Source organism: Centrocercus urophasianus, unplaced genomic scaffold (assembly GCF_019232065.1).
Source record: "Centrocercus urophasianus isolate 14NV4802_14NV808 unplaced genomic scaffold, USGS_Curo_1.0 seq_29, whole genome shotgun sequence".
NCBI classification, from domain to species: domain Eukaryota; kingdom Metazoa; phylum Chordata; class Aves; order Galliformes; family Phasianidae; genus Centrocercus; species Centrocercus urophasianus.
In genome coordinates, this window is record NW_024884855.1 from 7,452,104 (window position 1) to 7,468,419 (window position 16,316).

The 16,316-nt window shown below is 45.7% G+C and overlaps 2 protein-coding genes across 5 annotated transcripts; one reads left to right on the forward strand and one right to left on the reverse strand.

The window, feature by feature from the left end:
• Positions 1-100: 100 nt before the first annotated feature.
• Positions 101-3,708, forward strand: LOC122165166 (hydroxyacylglutathione hydrolase-like protein). 3 transcript variants are annotated; one of them, XM_042827902.1, is made up of 8 exons: positions 101-265; positions 643-707; positions 789-906; positions 967-1,096; positions 1,185-1,288; positions 1,433-1,534; positions 1,612-1,691; positions 1,972-3,708. In XM_042827902.1, exons 1-8 carry the CDS (start codon positions 161-163, stop codon positions 2,135-2,137), a joined length of 870 nt encoding a protein of 289 aa, XP_042683836.1. In that variant the 5' UTR covers positions 101-160; the 3' UTR covers positions 2,138-3,708. The 3 variants fall into 3 exon arrangements, with proteins under 3 accessions (XP_042683836.1, XP_042683837.1, XP_042683838.1); XM_042827903.1 differs by having other exon boundaries at positions 1,615-1,691; XM_042827904.1 differs by having other exon boundaries at positions 988-1,096.
• On the reverse strand, positions 3,663-16,037 carry CIAO3 (cytosolic iron-sulfur assembly component 3). Of its 2 annotated transcripts, XR_006170416.1 has the most exons (12): positions 15,949-16,037; positions 15,184-15,279; positions 13,813-13,956; positions 13,361-13,493; positions 12,906-13,040; positions 12,342-12,460; positions 11,145-11,274; positions 10,854-10,926; positions 7,601-7,738; positions 6,414-6,571; positions 4,980-5,374; positions 3,663-4,004 (listed from the first exon to the last, which is right to left on the reverse strand). XR_006170416.1 is itself a non-coding variant. In XM_042827901.1 (11 exons), the coding sequence occupies exons 1-11, from the start codon at positions 16,012-16,014 to the stop codon at positions 5,136-5,138; spliced, it is 1,431 nt and encodes a 476-aa protein (XP_042683835.1). In that variant the 5' UTR covers positions 16,015-16,037; the 3' UTR covers positions 4,753-5,135. The 2 variants fall into 2 exon arrangements, 1 of the variants encoding a protein (XP_042683835.1); XM_042827901.1 differs by lacking the exon at positions 3,663-4,004 and having other exon boundaries at positions 4,753-5,374.
• Between the last annotated feature and the right edge of the window lie 279 nt (positions 16,038-16,316).

Genomic DNA, 16,316 nt, shown 5'->3' on the forward strand with positions numbered 1-16,316 from the left:
GAAGAAGGGAGGGAGCGAAAGAACCAGCCCGGGGGGGGGGGGGCCGGAGGAAGCTCCGAGCTCCGCCCCACTGCCCGCACTGCGCCGGGCGGCGCTGCCCGCAGGTGGGGGCGGCGTTCCGCGTGGGTGCGCGGCGGTGGAGCCGCGGGCTGTGCGGAACATGAAGGTGAAGGTGATCTCGGTGCTGGAGGACAACTACATGTACCTGGTGATCGAGGAGAGCACCCGGGATGCGGTCGCGGTGGATGCAGCCGTCCCCAAACGGGTGAGAGGCGCCGGAGCTGCGCGCTATGCCGGCCGGCGGTATCGCTTCTGTTCGCGCGTTCCTCGCTCTCGCTTGGCCGTTTCCTTCCTCTCGGGGCTTTGAGGGCTGGAGGCGGCGGGCTGCGGGAACGGCGGCCGTAAAGTGCCATCGGCCATAAAGTGCCATCGGCCATAAAGAGCCATCGGTCATAAAGTGCCCCCGCCCCGCGGAGCGGCCCCTCCTGCCCCGCCCCGAGCGCTCGGGCGCAGCGCCTTCCTTCGTCCCGGCCGCGCTGAGGTTTTTCTCTCCCTGACCCCGCTGCCCTCTGCGTGCCGTGCGGCGGACCCGGCGCTGCGCTGTCGCCTCCTCCCTTCACGCCCCGCTTTTGTCCCTTTCAGCTGTTGGAGATCGTCCGGAAGGAGGATGTTGTTCTCCGCGCCGTCCTCAGCACGCATCACCACTGGTAAGCGCAGACGCTGGGAGGGCGCGGGCAGTGCCCCGTTGTGGGGGGTACCCGGTGCCCATTGCCCCTCTGCCACCATAGGGACCACGCTCGGGGCAACGAGGAGCTGGTCAGGCTGTGCCCGGGGCTGCGGGTGTACGGTGCGGATGAGCGCATCGGGGCCCTAACGCACCGCGTGGCCCCCGACGAGGAGCTGACGGTGTGTGGAGCACTGGGGAGGGAGGGGCGGGGGGCGGTTCTGAGCCCATCTCGTGTCCAGCACTTATCTCCATCCCTGCAGTTCGGGGCCATCCGTGTGCGGTGCCTCTTCACTCCCTGCCACACTTCGGGCCACATGTGCTACTTCATGTGGGAGGATGGGTCCCCGGATGCACCGGCGCTGTTCTCAGGTAACTCTTGATGGGCACCCACTGATCCCGTGGGGTGAACCCTTTGTACCCCCCGGCTTTGGGACAATGCCTCACCCTATCCCTGCAGGTGACACGCTGTTTGTGGGGGGCTGCGGGCGGTTCCTGGAGGGGACAGCGGAGCAGATGTATGCCAACTTCACCCAGGTGCTGGGGAATCTGCCCAAGGAGACGGTGAGTGCCCTTCCTCCCCCGCCTCCCCCCCTCCTCAAAGCTCAGCCTCAGCTTAGAGAGGCCCCAGAATAATGATGGAGACACGTGGGGCACGGCGGGTTTGGGAGCACTTATAACACTGGGTGCTCTATGCTGCCCTTGCAGAAGGTGTTCTGTGGCCACGAATGCACTGTCCGGAACCTGAAGTTTGCCCTGAAAGTGGAACCAGAGAATGAAGCAGTGAAGAAGAAGCTCGCGTGGGCCAGAGTAAGCAGCTGTGCCCTGTGGGATGGTGAGGGGCTGCCTGATGCCGGCAGGGTTTGAACATCTCTGGTTCCTCACAGCAGCGGGATGATGAGGATCTGCCCACGGTGCCCTCCACGCTGCAGGAGGAGTTCCTCTACAACCCCTTCCTCAGGGTCACGTAAGTAGCATCGGTGCAGGGGGCATGCTTGTGGGTTGGTCCTGAACTGGGTGGGATGGGATGGAGCAGCTCTGTCCCCACGCTGTTGCTTTTGCTCCCAGTCCGCTCCCCATCCTTGCATCCCCCCCCTTCTCCCAGTGGCTTTTCCAATGGGAAACCAAACCCAGATGGAAGGGAGGGTAACCCAGTGTCCTTCCAGTGTCTCTCACTCCTGGGGCTGAGCCCTGTCCCCATCTGTCTCTGTCGCACCCTGGTCCCAGTGCAGCCATTGCCCCTGCAGGGAGGAGGCTGTCCAGAAGTTCACAGGCAGGAAGGAGCCTGTGGAAGTGCTGCGGGCTCTACGGACTGAGAAGGACAACTTCAAGAAGCCCAAGGAGCGGCCCCATCCCCAGGCCATGCTTGCCTTCGACTGGGGGCTCTTCGCCCCTTTCCTGGAGAAGAAGTGAGGCTACACCAGCCCACCACACAGGGGCCCATGGAGCACAGGCACCATCTGGGCTCTGCTGTCCAAAACCCACAGTGCAGCACGGAGCTCTGCACACAGATGGCCCCGCTCAGGTGTCGGCTGGGACAGGGCAGGGACCCAGGAACTGCACCACTCTGTGTCCATTACATTTCTTTTTCCCAAGGTAGAACACAGGAAAACTATTGTATGAAGCATTGACATTGCTGTGCCTCTGGGATGGCAGCATGGGACTCCCACTCCCTGCAGCTTGCAGCCTGCAGCACGTGCAAAATCAGTGCTGTTGTGCAAAACCAATATCATATTTTTTTATTTTTCATTTTTTAATTCTTTTCATTTAAAATCTGAGAACAGCGTGGAGTTTTTTGCTGGGGCGTTGCATCACAAAACGTAGCGATGCCTTTTTCTTTTTAGAGGGCAGACAGGGCGTGCTGGTGGCTCTGTGCTTGGCTGCATTAACCCCATGTGGTGGTGTGGGCAGGATGCTGCTGGGCAGCCCATCCTTCTGCCTTTACCTCAGCTGTGCACAGTGCTGTGATGCACGGAGTGATGTTGCTGAGCTTCGGCCCGGCTTGTGCAGCTGAAATGCAAACAGTGGAGAAAATAGAGGAGATGGGCCCTGAATAATACACTGTATGATGTCTTTTTGACTGTGCTGATACGAAGCCGCTGACACTGGATTAGAAACAACTTCAGAACCTCTCATGCATGGACTGTGAATAGCATCCGTAGCACCGAACCTGGTTTGTGGCATTCCTTCCCTTGCTAGAAACTTGATTGAGGTTTTCTTTTTTGCTTTCTTTTTTTTTTAATGTTACGTTGTTAAAATTTACACTTCCCTCCAGGAGGGGGAGAATCAGCCCTGCTGCACGAGTTGCCTCAGTGCTGTTGTTTCAGAGATGCCCTAAGGGTGCAGCTGCAGGCGATGCCGAGTGTCATTGGGCACCGCCTGGGTGCTTTGCTGTGAGCAGCACTGGGATGCCTGGAGGGATCCTGGCCCAGCACTGGACTTGCTCATGTTGGCAGCAGCTGTGTGCAGCTCAGAGGTGAAATCTAAGCTATTCTTGATGCCATGGTGACAACGAATACCTGGGAGAGCTGCATGGGGTGCTCTGGGTGGAGAGTCCTCTGGCAGCTTCAGTACTGTGCTATTCAGTAACCTGGTCACTGGAGAAGGCAAAATGTGGATCCTTGGTTGTTTAACCTGCAGCTCATTCAGCTGTACTTAATTGTGCACTTCTGTCTACATGTGCATGTTCTCAGTAGAAACAGAACGTGTTTCTTTTGCACTGATGTATAAAGTTTATGGATTCGGCACTTAGTTTGGCATCTCTCTCTTGCTGTAGAGAACAATGTTATGGTTTAGCATAACAGCCTTACAGAACTACGCATGGAAAAGGGCATTGAGCACAACCACTGCTTGCAAAATGAGTGGGGAAAGGATGGGGGAGCAGAGGGAGATTTCTGCCTTATGAACACTGTGAATCTACTGCTTGATCAGCAACACCTGAAGTATGTAAAGCCTTTAATTAAAACCATTACAATTATCTTTTACATTGTTGGCTCATTTTTAATGAAGATTGAAGGAGGATGCAGGGAAGGGCTGCCAGAGAAGCTGTTAAATGAGGCAGGTTAAGGTCTGACAGTTTTGCTTCTTGACAGCCCTAAGCACAAGGTCTGCAGGAACAGTGAGGGTTATCTCTGAAGAGGGCCTGGCCAAGGTTTGAGTCTGGGCTACGTGCAGTAACCAGCTCCATGTCTGTTCTGAAAGAGCAAAGCAAAGTGGCTGCTTTGCATTCAGTTTTCATCCATTTTACTTCCTGCAGTCGTTCTTCCCCACATAGCAGTAACTGGGAAAAGGAGAAATATTAAGTGAGAATGGGATTTTTAAGCTAGTACTCACTTGCAGCTGCAGCGGGCACAAGGTGGTTCCACATCTGCCAGCATCCCTTCACCCTGAATTAAGGTACAGCTGCAAATCTCCCACTGCCACCTTCCTATGCACTCTGCCACTTTGTGAAACCTGACAGTCAGATTCAGCAGACAAAAGCAGTTACACAGAACTCATAAATAGTTCAGGAAATATCCATATGTAGAAATACAGACAGTGAGACAAGCACACATAATCTCACAGTGAATTATTTGCATCCAGGTCACCTGGCAAGGCATTACAGCACACAGCTTTAAACCAGGTGTACTTTTGCTAACCACTTGCATTGTTCTGGTGATCACCTGCAGTAATGCTTACATCCTTCAGTCTTCTGTTAACCTTTACAAATTGACACCTTCCAGAGACACCAAAGACTGGTCAAAAAGAAAACTGGCCAGCCATTCTCATTTGATAGGATGTAAAAATGGTTTTCTCTGATTCCAAGGATATTATTAATCAGTAACTGACTTAGAGCCAGGGTAGATGTAGATGGCTTTTTGTTTTTTTTTAAGCATTCTTTCAATTCACATTTCAGCAGCCCTGGAGCTAATGTTGCTCTCACAACTGCAGGCTGCTGGGGCTCACCACTCTGACAGTGCAAAGATGCTGCAGCTGTGCTTCAAGGGCATCCAGTCAGGGGCAGTGACACAGAAACACAGAGCCCAAGGTCTAATTAGATCATTTGTAACTAAAGGAAAATGTCCAAACTAAGTCCTTCAGTACCTTAAATCCATCAGTTCTGGTAGCAATAGGATTGCAAAGGGAGTGCAGATTTATCCTAAATTACATTAGTGCTTCTTTTAACAAATTTTAATCACTGTTTAGTTTTTATTCGTATCACTTCAGTTGTCATAAAGCTTGAGGAATTAACACTGCCTGTCTGTATGCACATTACCTTCTCCCTGACTGAGAGTGAGAAACTGCAATTCCCCAGTGATGGCACAGAAACGATGGCACAGAGCTGTGGCTGTCTCTTGAGAATCGTAAATAGAATCAACTTAAAAGGCACTAAGAATATGCAGGCTTCACAGTCTGCTTCCAGCATCAGCCTTCACCACTTGATGTTAAATCCAGTGCTTGCTTTTTCCACGGCATGGTATTCTGTATGCAGAGCTTTCCCTGCCTTTTCAGACTCAGTGCCACCCAGCCACTGCTCATACAGGGCAGTTACAGTCCGGTTCTCCTCTGGAATTTCAGTCTTAAGGGACTCATACAGCTTCTCAACTTGCTGAAGCCAGTCCTTGCTAGGTTCACCTTCCACTTTGATCTGGCCGCCTCCATTTAAACAACCTAAGTACAACAAAGTGGGGAAATATCAGAGTTTTACAAATTAGTTATCAGGAAAAACTAAAAAAAAAAAAAAAATTAAATTACCAACTGACTTTCCACCTGTGAATAGAAATGAAAACACCACTGTAATTGTGGTTTATTCCCCAGCAATCTAACACCAGCAGGACAGGTAGCAGCCCCAGAGGGGAGATCATTGGCCTGGTGTGACCAATGCTAATTCAGCCCAGCTGTGACAGAGGGCTCAGGGCATCCTGGGAAATGCCAGTGAAAGAAAGATAAGATGGAGGGAGGGCTGGTTCTTTCTCTTTCCATAAAAAAAGAGCCCAGAATGGCAGCTAGGTGAGAACAGCCCTGCAGCCTCAACTGAAGGTAAGATAAACATCCTTAGGATGTGTTCTGAATTTGTTCTTGTGCTGTAGGTGTGATGTAAGTGTTGGACTGCACAGTGCGTGGAAGCCTTAAACAATGCTTAACTTTTTGGTGCTGAGCAGCCTTCTAGGTTGGAAGTAGCATGGGCCCTCTGGAATAGAGCAGATGTTTGCAGATAGCCAAGAGTGGCAGCTCAGCATTGCTTCAGGCTAGGTTAGAACTCTGCATACACTGTACTCATAGATTCAGAAAGAACCTGAAGGGGAAAAATGGAGATCTTGCAAGAAGCAGATTAGGGATGGCAAGAAAGACCTCCCCCAACTACAAGCAGCATTCTCTGGAAGTGTAACACTTGTGCAGTTTTGGAGGATGAATGTCTTGATGTACTGTAGAGCTTAAAGTCAGGAAGGCTTCTTTAAAAGAACTACCTGTGAAATTTCAACATGGAACTTAACTGTAATTACTTAAATCCTGAAGAATTGCTGGCTTCCAGTTAGGAAAACACGCATGCTGCTTTGAACTCTGATGCTGTGACTATCACGTGCCAAGGTGTTTGAAGGCCTTGCCACAGTAACAAGAACAAGAGAAGCTGTCACTGTTTCTTATATTTTAGTTATAATTTTGTGTGATTCCTACGGGCTGTAACAGGGAAGTCTCTACGCAGTCTCACCTGATGGGCAGGCCATGACTTCCACGTAGTGATAGGGTGACTTCCCCCGCTTCAACTTCTGCACTAAGTTTTGTATGTTTCGAAACCCGTATGCCAGAGCAAACTGGAGCAGAACTGCTCCATCCTTCTCCAGTGTCACCTCTTGGAAGTCCTTGTTTCTGAGGAAGAAGAGAGAAAATGTCTTATCCGAATTAGCTTCTATATAAACTTCAAAGAACCCTGTGTTGAAACAAAGTTCTTTGTGAATCCTTACTCAGGAAAGCTGTCCTCGTTCTTTGCCACCCAAACAAAACAGATGAAGGAACCAGCTTACAAATCCTTTTCAGGCTTTTCCTGTTTGAGCACCCACTGAACTGAGTTTGTTGAACACTTGTGTTGAATAAATCCTTAAAACCTAAGCAAATTAGACTGAACTAAGGTTTCATTGTGACAGGCCACCTCAGCTGGCTTCAGTCAACTCATATGTCAGTGAGTGCACTGAAGGAAGCTCTTAAATTGCAGTGGATCATGAAACTAGGGAGCAAATGACCACTGAAGACTTCCAGACTCCTAACATTAATGGGGATGCCTGTTCTTGATAAAAGTAATTTGACTTTTACTATTTTGTATTGAGACTGTGAGGGACTGTTTTGTACACCAAAGAATTTCAACCATTAATAATGCTTATCAAGGATACAACTCACTACAAATGGTACGTTAAGATCTGGGAAGCTAGCAGGAATTGCAGCTTTTTGGCCTCTGTACCCAAACTTAAGTGATTTTCTATCTTAACCACAACAGTTACAGCACGGCTCCAAAGTCCTGACACGAGATTTTTGTTCTGTGATATCTAGATTAGTAACAAAGCTCTTTTATCAGCCTGATTGCAGGTGAGACAACTGAGATCCCTATGTGCTCTGTCTTCTAAATTGCTCTGAAAGTTGTCTGCAACTTGATACTGGGAAAATCTATCAGGCCAAAAGTGTGTGGGTGGTGAAGGGGCTCAGAGTCTCCAAAGGCCAGGCTGCACGGAGTGCTGGCTGATTTATGGCTCAGCAACTGTGGGAGTGGGAAGCTGATTCCCATGCCTCAAAGGAAAACGTGTAACTAAGCAAAGAAAGTGAAGCCCATCTGAAAGATAGCAGCATAAAAGGAATTGCAATAAGAAAAAAAAACAGTACTTGTTGTAAAAGCTTTAAACTTCATACTTTAAAGGCTTGTACTGAATTGTATCCACTTCAATGCCAAAGAGTTCCTTGGCTGCATACTTGTATATGTGCTCCAAATAGCCACCAGAGCCACCTCCCGAGTGGCCAGTGAGTTCCTCCTCTCTGGCACTATTAAACCTGGGGAAAGGGAGGAAAGAAGTGGTTTTAGTGATTCAATGGAACAGACAGCACGAAGCCCACTGCTCCTTCACACAAAGAGAAGCTTCATTAGCTCAGTGCCAAAATATCTTCAGTACTACTAATAGAAACACGATGTTGCGAGTCTTGTGGGACTTTTGATAGTGGAATTATTCATCCAGGGAATTCAAAAGCAGAACAAGCCAGGCACCAGCTCTCTCTGAGCTTCAGCCCTTTCCCTTTCTCCTGGGAACGGATTATTTATGGTCTCGGGCTCTGCAGGTTTAACCCTATGCTGTCTAATGTTCTTTGGGTCAAACTCTGTGGAAACACCCTCACTGGATCTGACCCTGCTGCCAACTTCATCTTCACACGCCAAAAATATTTGGGAACATTTCAGTTAGAGGGCAATTGCTTGAGAAGTCTCAAATCAACATTTTTTGTTAGTTTACTGTTCAGTGGCTCTACGAACAGCTTAGATTACACTTGGAAATGGAAGGAGGGAAATGATGATGGTATGGACCTGTGTGGCCTATGCCTCCCTTGGAAAACACAATCAGAGAGAAGTCATCAGGAGACATTTCAGCAGTCCTGAAGTCTTTTTTGCAGCACCACCAAAAGCTGAGCTCATTACTGAACCAGGTACTTTTATGTGGTTGCCAGGACAGGAGAGAACACTTCTGGAAGGTTCTGGTGCTGCGATTCCAAGCACAGAGATGAAACCTTATTTGCTGTGGTTTCATGTGGTTAAAGTTAGACAGTGTACAGATGAACAAACCTCGCAATGCCAGGGCATTTGCCCTGTACATGGTTGTCCTCAGCAGGACCCTGCTTCAAGTTCAGCACACTGCTGGTGTTGTACAGCCACGCTCGTGTAATAACAGAACCTACATGTTCAAGTTCTGCACAAATAATTCCATCCCACTGATTTGCCAAAACACAACCAAGTATTCAGAGGTCGAGATAGTGTTTCTTGAAAACAGCTTACCAGATGGAAGCTACAACAATAGCTTTTGTTATGAGAGAATAATAAGATGAGGGATATGCTTCTAAGTGCTCATCAGGCAGTGACACTTGCATTTTTCTACTAACAGCTGCAGAAGGGAAAACACTTGAATGCAGGCCAAATAGCTTCAAGCCAAATGGAAGATGCTGCCTCTTGCAGATAAAATCTCAGCTTTAGAAAAACTGCAGAAGGCAACACGTTAGCCTGTGAGGGCATTCAGAAACTATTTTTAATTTGATCTTGTTTACAGGAACTGAGCTTCATTAATGAAATGTTTCAGTGTGTCTGGCCTCACGTACTGCAACTCTCTTGAAAAGAGGCTGCCAGTAAGCATCAGTGCTGGCCTGAAGCAAGCAGTTATAACAGCAAAAGTCCTGGGATTTCTGGCACTTCATCTCATGCTCGCTGCCAAATGTAATAACCTCTCAATGGGCTTTTCCACGTGCTGGAGGATAAAGCAGAACAACAGCCATTGGGCTGCTTATGTTAGTGCTCCAAGTCCTGAGGAATACGTGCTGTTTATAGGTAGTCAATTTACTGCTTATAAACTGAGTAAGTTAAAGCTAGCAAAAGGTTACAGAGGCGCTTTATCACCACAAGCATGAGGTACTGCCCTCACAATGTACTCCTAAGAAGTCAGCCAGAGATTTTTATCAAGTAATTAGACATTTTGTTCTATCTTATAACTGACACTTCCATAATGTTATTTTCTGAGTCCAAACACTTGAGAATGTTTTTATAATCTCCCTGATTTTCTGCTCGCAGTATAACAATAAAGCAGGTAGAATAAAATGCTTATTTATGTGGGCAACTGCTGAAGTTGACTTTTTGGGACACAGCCATGCAGACCTTTATTACAGTGGAGGATAATTTTTAGATGTGAAAGGAATTTGTGCACAAACCATTTTAGAAAAAGACAATACTGGAGGAATTCATAACCTCAGAATGCATAAATCTGTGCCAGTAGAACACCTTACAGGCATACACCAAGAAGTGTGACCAATGCTGAAAACAATGAAAGCAGAACTATGAAACAGGCCTCGTGTAAGGACACTTCTGCTATGGTTCTGGGAACATACACGTGCTAATCAGGCATCTCCTCAGCAAAGGCTGCCAGCTGCACTCAGGACTGGGAAAAAAATTAAGCCCTATTTAGAAATAAACCACAGTGTCACATCTGCAAAGGGAGACAGCTGTCAGACCACTGTCACGTCCTGTGTGTGTGCTATCTGCTGCATATCTGGGCTACCAAAATCCCTTCTGAAAACTCTGAGCAGTAGACTTGTTGTCAGTAACTGTTAATACTCTATAAAGGTTGCTACGTATGTAGCCTTTCTCTTTTTTATGGTAATAAAGTGCTACAAAGACATTTCCTAGAAAGAGAATGCTTTGGTTTAGTGATCAGTGTGGAGCCACTACTGAATGTCAATTCAGAGGGCTAAAATCTGATTTCAATATTTCTCCAGGCTCTCAGATCTTTGCAGTCATCACTCAACCAGATGTTAGCTTTCAGTTAATGCAACTGAAGTCTCATCTGGTTTGCACATGTTTAAGTTCTCATGTTTTCACAGACTCCTTCAGATGAGTTGTGACCTGAATATTTTGCTTCAATCTTTACAGTAGCTCAGATAATGAAGGAATATAAGCAAACTGAGTACAGCCCTGTAACAGGCTTTGTTACAGCACACTTGTATCACTGATCTACACTCCTCCATGTTTCTAAGTTTGCAGTTAGAATTTATGGGGGTTCCACCTGCTATACTGTAACAGTAAATGGTTGTGGTACAGTTTGTACTTCTCTACATAATCATTTTGCAATCATACTCTTACAGAGCAGTTTTACAGTTCTGATTATTTAGAGTAAGAACTGCTAATCCCTGGACTGCTAGGATCCAGCAAATAGTTACAGGTTCATTGTGTGCTGTAGCTAATGTACTTAATGCACAGCTGTAGTGATTTGAAATTACTGACAAAAAAAAAAGACCATAAAATGCCAACACATGCAGCCTTATGTGTAGTAAAATAGTAGTAGGAAGTGAATTCTGCTGAACTTGATATGGATACTGGATGGAAATGAACATGCTTGAAGGTGCAAATGAGATTTCTTACATGGAATCCAAAGGAGCAGGTTCTACATCTGAGAGAGACACTTTTTCTTGTTCCAACAACTTCAGCACTTCTCCTAAAACAGAACCACAGGTACAAAAAGCTTATTTTGGAGATTAAAAAAATGAAATCCACGGATCAGTATCAAAGCCTGCATATAAACTCTGTACCACGACGTGAGTGGCATTTCTGGAGATAAATTATAGAGCACTATCCATGCATTACATCCATCACTGACAAAGGATCATTAAAACCAGTCTAGAAATGATCTAGGCTGCCTCTGGCTCTGCCTACCTGTGGTGATCACACAATCCACATCGCGGGTCTGGAACTCTTGGTTGAAGAAGTCTGGCCTTGAAGCCTCCAGCTTCTTGTCATAGCAGGGCATCACTGTTACGTGGTATATCTTATTAGGTGTTAAGTGCTGGAAAAAGACAAAGCAGTTGCATTGGTCAATATCAAAACTGTCTTGTGGGAGGTGTTTTCCAAGTATAAATGAGAATGATGAAACTAACAGTGCCATGCTTCTGGAAATACTGTCCTTTATTACTGAACATGAAAAAATACATTTTTTCTCTCATAGAACCCAATTCTAGTCTGTAGAAAATGACAACAGTAAGGTCTCCCATGGTCTTTCCACCCCACTTTTCCTAGTGCAAATGATCCAAAGTCAATCAGTGAAGAAATCCTAACTGTTCAGTTAGATGACACGTTTCTTCCATGCTAACTAAGATGCAGCCCCTGCATCAGCAACTAAGAAACGATCACAAGTTGGACAAAATCCTCATGGCCATCCAGCAAAATAAGCACAAACTGAGGAAATATGTCATTGACTCAAGGCTATTGTTTCACTATCTTGTGCCAAATATTCTTAACAGCTGCCAATTTTTGTAATAAGCATGCATGTGTCAGCATTTGTTTAATGCAACTGTTAAGCCAGTGCTCATTAATGGACAATAAATCATACAAGCATACATGGTGCTTAAGTTTGCTGCTGGACAACTCTGGGCTATAGCACTAGACTTTAAGCACCAAATTTGCACTTGGAAAGATTCCAAAGGTTAAAGAGTGAGAACAGAACTAAGTAAAACTGAAAGAACACAAAGCTGGGAAAGAGCAAGCAGTTTTTAGACAAAGACATGATCTGCACGTACGCGCTGACCCAAGTTTCATTTTGGGATAATTTATTTTAACTTGTTCACAGCCTTGGACAGCAGGAAAAAAACCCACACAGAAACAAGTGAGATATAAGCACAAGAATCATGAAAAATCAGATTCCTTAGACTTTCAGAATAAGATACAGAGATTTCAAGTAATCCATGAAGCGTGAACTTAGTGCTGCTGTCCCAGTTGCAAGTTTCTCCATAGGAATCACAGAAGTGGGAGTGATGGTGCCTTTGCTGGCAATTTGCAAGATAAAACCAAATTATCTTCAATCTTTAATGTAAACAGTACAGGAAAATGTATCAGCTTGCGTTCAATACACCTTACCTGCTGCTCTGCAAAATGGCCCTTTATCAAGGAGCCCATGATCTGCTGTGGAGACTTAGTGGTGCTGATGTAAGGAATGATGAAACTGCCATGGGTTTTCTCTGCATAGCAGATCCAACCTGAAAAGAGAACAGTTAGCAAATAGTTGCAATCAATAAATATAAATATACATAAAAAGGTGTATATATAAATAACAAGCACCCCTTCACTCTGCCCAAAGCCAACCCCAGCCTCGCCACCCATTCATAACCATTTTCAGACTCAGTACAAAAGGCAAAGAGGTGTAACAATTCCATTTATAGAGATCAGTAGGTATTTCTATAGACCATTACCACTATTAACACCAAGATCTCTTTGTAAAGAGTAACATTTTAAGCAAATTAACCCATATGAACTTTTCTGAGTAGCTTTCTGAGTTCTTGTATGGGTGTATTACTAGAATGACATCTTATTAGTCCTGTAACTAATTTTGTACTACTTTTTCCTATTGTATGTATATACAATGTTATATTATATATATCTATATCTATCTATATATATATATTATGTACTACTATTTCGTACCTGGACAGGCAGAAGCTAGCATTGGCAAAGCCTTTTTGTCTTCAGATTGCTTTCGAAAGCGTTTTACAAACTCTTTTTGGCTCTCCAGCAGGCTGAAGTTTCTTGAGAAAGTTGTGTCAAATACGTAGTGCACACCTAAGTGGTACAGCATGCATATTAAAGTTCACAAAGAAGATGCAAGCAGCAAGCTACACGTCCTATTCACAGCTATCAACCTGTGCTTGAGAGTGAACCATTTTCCCCAGCACATCAGCACAGTAAGACAAGAGCAGAAGTCATAGGAGGCATGAGAATAACTTAAAGCTCCTTTCCTCCATTACTCCAAGTTTATGTTGTGACTGAAGTTGCACAAAGTTTGTGTTTAATTCATATCCCCTTGGTGAGCTCATAAAAGCTGTGCCTGATGTACAGCCAGCAGTCCCCTCTGTGATGCTAGGGCACAATGCAGCACTTGCCTTGACTCTTTAAGAACGCAGTCAACTTCTTTGCTGTTTCCAGAACACTCATTTTACATTTTGCAGCTAATGAAGCCCTGGACTGTGGTGAAACAGAAACCACCACCAACTTCTGTTCACTGGGAGCTGCAGTCTTAAAAAAAATAAAAATAATAATAGAAAAGAGCTGTTCAGACAGTATTAATACAGCACATGCAGCAGTGCAGCATGCTAGAACTTCAGCAAATATCTCCCAGTATTACTCCCAAGTTCCTAATGCAGTAACTTACTATGTTAAAAAGCTATTTCCAAACCTATGACAACTTTTTAGAAATTAGAAAAAAATCTACTCTGTACTGAGAATGTATTCAGATTTTATGTGCACAGCTGCAATGCGTGCTTCTGCAGATGCATCACACCTACATTAACATCTATTAATTCTGCAGCCTACCTACCCCTGTCTCATCACCTACCTTGTTAAAAGATAGAGTTTTGTAGAACTCTTCATGGCTCTGTTGAGTGATTAAGACACTTTCTGCTGATGTAATGCAGCCACTGCAAGCTAAACAGTCGTTCAGAGTAATTTTAGCCTTCTCCAGTTTCTGTGCTCCTCCATCCTGGGAAGAAACAGATGAGACACAGTTTTGGTCACAGTACGGAATTGAGCAGGGTAGCAGTTTCTCACCTTTACTGTGTTTAGTAACAAAGATACTGTCCTCTTTGCCCTCCTGGCTTATCAAGAGCAGAAGTATTTTTTTTTAGTAAGACAAGGAGGAAGACAGGCATCTTTCAAAGATTTCTTCAAAGAAAGAAGATTCTACAAAGAAAGAAGAATTCCATTCTTCACGGAATTTCTTGGCGTGCCTAAGCAAATATGCTGAGAAACTTTAGGAAAACTTTAGCAAGAGCAAGAGCAATAACTTGCTTTTTTTCTATTAAGAATAGAACAGTTGCTCTGGCCACAATCATTTCTGCTATCAGGCGGGCTGATGCTGCTTCAGAATACTGGCATTATTCTTTCCCAGGTGCAAATATGGCCCTTCTTGCTACAGACTGCAGCTGCAGTTTTAACCACACAACCATAAACCACAGTTCCTAAGCCTTGAAGCACCAACCTCCAGCATGCACTGAACTCTGCACAGCACAGAGCACGCCAGCTTTGCCACCCCTCCCAGATGCTGCTTATACTATTCAATACTGCAACCATTTCTCCAAAGGAATCTTGAATTTCTCTCCTTCTAAAGAGATTGTGCAACTGGATTACAAATGTGTTACTATTCTCAATTGATGCTGAATGCAATTTTGGTGTGTGCGAAACTTGCAGAGGGAAAACTGTATGGCAAAGTATCAGTGTGTGTGATGCTTTCTAATCTGTGATTCTGTGATCTTTTCTGGGTAAACAGGAAAATCCTAGCTTACAAATTCTGCATGGTGTTTAACAAATTTTAAAGTATAACATAAAAAAAATGAGAGAAAAATTTAAGAGTATTTAATTTAATCTCTTTTTCTGAGTAAGGACTTCACTGTATGAAATCATGCAGTAGGAAAGGACATTGTCTCAAATAATGTAGGATAGCAAAACAAGAATTCTCAGCTTATCTGCTCTTAGAATAAAACCCACTAGTAATCAATGCCAGTGACTCAGAGCATGTAACAAAACTGACTTACAAAACCTAATAATTTAAAAGGTAGACTTTGGAAAAAAAAAGGTTTGTAACAAGTTTTGCTGTTGTCATCAGCATTCTCACATCTTGGTCCTTAAATAGCTGTGTCCTGTTTAAATACATAACAATCCATTAGCAGTGTCCAGATGTTTTACACTAGTAAAGAAAAGTCAGGCATACCTGAGTGATCTGAAAATAGCTCCCATCGGCTTCGATTTTGATCTTAGCTGCTGCTTTCCCAGGCTTTTTTTCCACCTTTACAGGTTTGACACATTCCTAAAAGAGAAATAAAAGGCAGAAGTTGAAGAGATGAGCGGTGAAATGGGGAAGGCAGGTTTAAAATAAACCAGAATTATCAAACCCAAGCAATCATTCTCGAGTGAACGTCCATCACTCCGCTTTAAATTATGCTGGATCTACTGACTGTGCCTATGGCCACCAAGGGAAAACAGAAAGGCAGAATCTTACCCCTTTTTTACAGAATGAACACTTCGTCAGCATCACACCAAAGCCAGAGGTGACTGCGCCCCTTCTGAACAACAGAGCTGTGTTCTAAGGAGCCCTGACAGGAACACAGGCTCTCCTGCAGTGCCATCCCCCCCCCCCCATCTGACAGCTGAGCTCCCGTTCCTCACTGCACATTGCAACGGATGGAGGCGTGGCCATGCAGCATTGCTAATGAAGTTCCGTGTCGTGTCGGAACGACCCTGACAGCCTCGGAAGGGCTGCCTGCAGATTTTTGTACTGTTCTATGACCGACTCCCAAGGGCGCTGCAGCATTTTGTGCCATTTTTATTGTTTGTGCGCCTTACGGCTCCTCATCCTATTTCCACAGCTGCGACTCGCTTTGTCTCCCAGCAGCTCCCTTGCCCTGTCAGTATCTTTGAGCAGATTAAGGCTGGCCACGCGGTTCTCCAGGCGTTGGTTTGCCCCCCGAGCACCCACCTGCGAGGGCCCGATGTAGTCATCCAGGTCCGTCAGCTGCAGCACCCCGCTGAACGGAGACGCCATCGTCGCCGCGCCGCCGTGAGGCGCGGCAGCCGGCGGGTGGGTAGAGAGCTGCGACGCTGTCGTAAAAGCGCGATGCCACACTGCCGTCAAGCGAAGCGCGCTATCGTGAAACGTGCTAAGGAGCGCGCGTGCGTGGAGTCGTGCAGGTTCTGTGGCTCAGGGTTCAGTGTGGGAGCTCAGCTCGGTGCTTCGAAGGACGCAGTTTCGTTTCCATGAGTAGATTCAGTAGTGTAATGATTGCTGAAGGCTGCTGATCCGGCTGTGGTGTTGCTTGAGGAAATCTGGTGGGGTATCCTGAGCCC